This window comes from Trachymyrmex cornetzi, unplaced genomic scaffold (assembly GCF_001594075.2).
Source record: "Trachymyrmex cornetzi isolate Tcor2-1 unplaced genomic scaffold, Tcor1.1 scaffold61, whole genome shotgun sequence".
NCBI classification, from domain to species: domain Eukaryota; kingdom Metazoa; phylum Arthropoda; class Insecta; order Hymenoptera; family Formicidae; genus Trachymyrmex; species Trachymyrmex cornetzi.
In genome coordinates, this window is record NW_017299926.1 from 1,123,231 (window position 1) to 1,127,555 (window position 4,325).

General features: G+C 32.9%; 1 protein-coding gene across 1 annotated transcript in view; it reads right to left on the bottom strand.

Moving 5' to 3' along the window:
* LOC108766712 (dipeptidase 1) overlaps window positions 1-3,620 on the bottom strand; it is a 111,256-nt gene extending 107,636 nt beyond the window's left edge. Inside the window, exon 1 of the mRNA XM_018516182.1 lies at window positions 2,987-3,620. Coding sequence (XP_018371684.1) covers window positions 2,987-2,992 — 6 coding nt within the window. The 5' untranslated portion in view covers window positions 2,993-3,620. The remainder of the gene's footprint in view (window positions 1-2,986) is intronic.
* Window positions 3,621-4,325: the final 705 nt, after the last annotated feature.

Consider the following 4,325-nt stretch of genomic DNA (forward strand, 5'->3'; position numbering starts at 1 on the left):
TATATATATATATAAATTTAAGGTTGTACTCCTGAAATAGTATTTTTTTTAGATAAAGCTAAGTCTGATACTGGATATTCTAAAAAAAGTATTTATTTTGCGAAATAAATGGGAAAATTTTAGAGAAAGAAAAAATACAATTAACAATTTATTTGACTTAATATATTTAACAAAGTTAGGAAAAAAGTATTTTTGGGCACATAATTACAAAAGTATGTAAAAATGTTACAAAAAATACAAAAACATATAAACATTAATTTTATTCTAGCTCAGAATATTTGATGCAAAAGTAAACGAGGTGCTTATCGTATATCGTCCTGTGGTACGAAGACAAATTATTAGGGATGCACTGGATATCCGGAAAGTATCCGATATCCGATATTATCCGGTACTTTTTTACTATCTGACTGAATAGCCGGATATCATTAGTATCCGGGAATATATCTGGTTGAATTTGATATCATTTGTTGATTTTTCTTATACAAATGTTCTAGAAACAAGTATGCATATTTATGATGCTGTAATATGTTATACATTGTTACAAAATTACAATTATTTTCTCTAAAGGACTGTTTTTTGGAACCCATTTTTTTCTGAATCCAGTCGGGTATCCGGAAAATGGATATCCAACTCGCCTTCTCGGATATCCGGGCGGATACCGGATATCCCATGTTCTATCCGGATATCCGATATCCGATAATTTTACGATCCGGTGCATCCCTACAAATTATACTCCATCTAATTATTCGTGAAAAAGTTATAATTATAACACTAAGAAAATTTTATAGCGCCCATAGTAATATTTACAATTCAAAATGACGAAATTTACACAAAAACATGAATAGAAAATCACTTCGATTTTCACTTTGCACAACGTAAATGACACACTGGGGTATTTTGTACCCCGCCTCGAAATGCGTCGTTCCTGCTCGGCTGCTATATACAGAGACCGACTGGCTGCGAATTTTTCAACTGGTAGTTGGGGATCTAAACTAATGGTAGATGAAGCCAGAAGTTCGATTCACAGCGGGATTATAAAATATATATACGATTGAAAAAGCCTTGGGGTTTTTTGGACCCCCAGTGGCGTTTAAGGGTTAAATTAAATATAATTTTCTTTAAATCTCTTACACATCTTATTAAATGCACATTTTATATCTACTCTTATTCTGCATGGATGTAACGAAGAAAATATTTGGATGTTTTATAGAATTTAAAAGATAAGATAAAAATTTATGTTTGTAATATTAAACACCTTATTGTACATATAATTTAAATTAGAAGAGATAATTATTTTAACAGATAGTTAAGATGATACAAAATCATCGATTAAGTCATTTCGAAGTACCGCAGTCCAGGATACTTCCCAATTTGACTCAGCTAAGTTTGCAGAAGTTATGCCACGCTGCGCTCCAACTACCATGGATGAAAATTCGCCTAGGGGTATTATGGCGTTGGTGCTACGGGGGTCGACGGCAACGGAGAACTAACCCACTAATTCCCCAGATGACTTTAATCTGTTGTCACTTGAATCATTCTTTACTATACGTTTTGTCGCATTCGACTGCGTTTTATTTGGCGTTAAATTATTCCATAAAGACAGTTAAATTATTACAGACTGATATTGTTTAGATCAAGACTTAAATTCTTAATATAAGTTTTTAAGCAAATGGCTACAAAATCTTTTAAACGAATAAAAGTTCATTAACAAGTTATATTTTTTACAAAGATATATTTCATAAAATAAAGTTTGGAGCAGTTTCTACAAATATTATTTTTTCTTCGCAAATGATCTGTAACATGCAAACTGAAATTGAGTAACATGTAGCAAGTGCATATCAAAGCATGTCGGTACCCATACTAATGTACATTTCAAGAGAAATAATTTGCTACTGAATTGCTTTCAGTTAATCAATTACAGAGATTAGTTAGCATGAAATAATTGGTGCTGTTACGAAGAGGTGAAAAGTTATATTAGGTATCCTATGTTATTCAATGGAAATCGTGATTATAACTTCCGATAATTCTCTCTGTATATTCCGTGAAAATTTTTCATGTTCCTTTTGATATTAAATTAATAGAGCAAATAATTATATTAATTCATTTCACAATTCTATTTAAATAAAAAACAAATTAATTAACGCGCATTTAGTTTATTTGTTCTTTTCTCAATACATTAAAAAACAAACAACTTTATATTTGTATAATATATTTAATATATAATATATTAATTGTATTGTTTATATATTTTTTTTCTAGAAAAAATATTTATTAATATTAAATTGAAAGTAATTTAAATACCCCAATTATTCAGTAACTGCTACATAAACATGATAGTTAAAATAAAAATGATCATATAATGTATCTTGGGAAAAAATCATTTATTAATCATTGTATAAAAAACTGTTTATGTCATTTTAAATACTAATAAAAATCATTATTATAAAATATTTTGTATAAGTAAATAGTTAAAGTATTGACAAGTAAAAGTATTTACAAGTGATAGTTTAAATATTTTTTACAAGTAAATAGTTAAAGTAGATATTTGTTGAATATTGTTCGGTTTAAATATATTAAAAAATTTTATGTTTGTAAAATAAACGAAACTTCTTTTATGTTATAATTTGTAATGTTATCATTATTATAATTTGATAAAGTAAGTTTAAATTTACGTAATTGTGATGATAGTTTTTTAGAAGTTTGGAAATATTTGACGAAAGTAAATTCGAAACTTAAATCCCAACGCTAATCATTCTAATTATAACACAATTCACAGTATTTTTTTACGTAATACTGACTAATTCGCGTCACGATTTCTAATATTCGGTTTAGACAATAATGCTTTTGTAAAGTCGGACTTCTTAAATCGCGTTTGTCTTGGATTATCTAAATCACATAAAAGTATTACAATGAAAAAGGATTTCGAAAAACGGAAACCCTCTAACCACTGAAGTTTATAAAAAAAGCTTCATAATCACATGCTCACCCTCATGGTCGAAGCCTCACATGGTCCCACCGACGCTGAAAAACACCTTCAGCCTACAGTGGATCCGCGTCTGTCACCCATCCGCCATACTCCGCTGTTCCTCGGAAAAACAACTGATGGGCGTCACTTGCTTCACACGATGTAATTCTCACACCCTCGACCTCGACCTTCAATCCTCGATACCACAATCTCTGACACAAATTCTTACACGTCCAAATTCCGCGCTTAAAACTTGTATCCGTATTCCGACCAAGTCCGCGCACCACGGAGATTTTCACTTGGCACCTCGCGGAATATAATTGTTGCAAATAATGTAATGAGAAAGTCAAACAGATCAATCGAACAATTTCACGGTTAATATAACGAGTTTGATAGTAAAAGCTTACAATAGTTGGACACTTTGTACAAGGAAGATTGCAGACGGTTAAAAATTTTAACGCAGTCTTTTCGGAACTTCACGGAGCTTGTCCCTTTTCGTAACATTTTCATGGGTAGATAAAGATTGCAGCAGAAGATGTAGTCTATTAAAAGCTCAGATGCGTACTCAAGAGATTAGCAGAAACGTGGCTGTGAAAGCTGTCTCGCGCAGTATCGAACCAACCGAACGAGCAACCGGGTTGATGCGAGGTCGTGGCCCGGCAGCCGGCGACTGGCTGCTGCTAGAAAGCTCGCAAGCTCGAGCCAGTCGGCCTGGCTAGGCGCAAGCTCCCTACTACGCGGCCTCGAAACACCCAAGCGAACACACCGCCGCGTCGCCCAACCCTCCGAGAGAGAGGGTTTCTTCTGGCGACTCGTGTCGCCGAGGAAAACGCTGCCTGATATTTGGCAGCTTGCGGAGCCTTAAAGCTGCGCAGGGTGCATTCGATTTCTGTCGTTTGCGTGAAATTGATGCACAACGTACACAAATGGAAGTTTCTTTGAAACCGATCTCGTGGAAATAGATTTCAATACTGCAGATGTAAATTTTTATGTTTATTCTTTCTTACAATATAATTGATAATTATTGATACAAAATGTATGTTATATTTATACAAAAAATTAAATTTACCAAAATTATAACGATTCTAATTTATGGTACATTATAAGGCTTCGATTTTCAGCAAATCATATGACATTTTTTTTCTGTCATAACGTTAAAAAGAAGAAATTCAGAAAAAACAAATAATTTTTTCTAAGTTCTTTTTGTGATGTGCTTTTAAAGAGTAAATTACTGTCCCATAAAATGCCGATTCCGCGCGGATGTGAATCGAGTTTAATCCGTCGCGAATCGGCGTTAATCGTGAAAGCTGATATCGATATTAATGGCAGTACGGATATAATGCTACATTCGTCGGTGTTT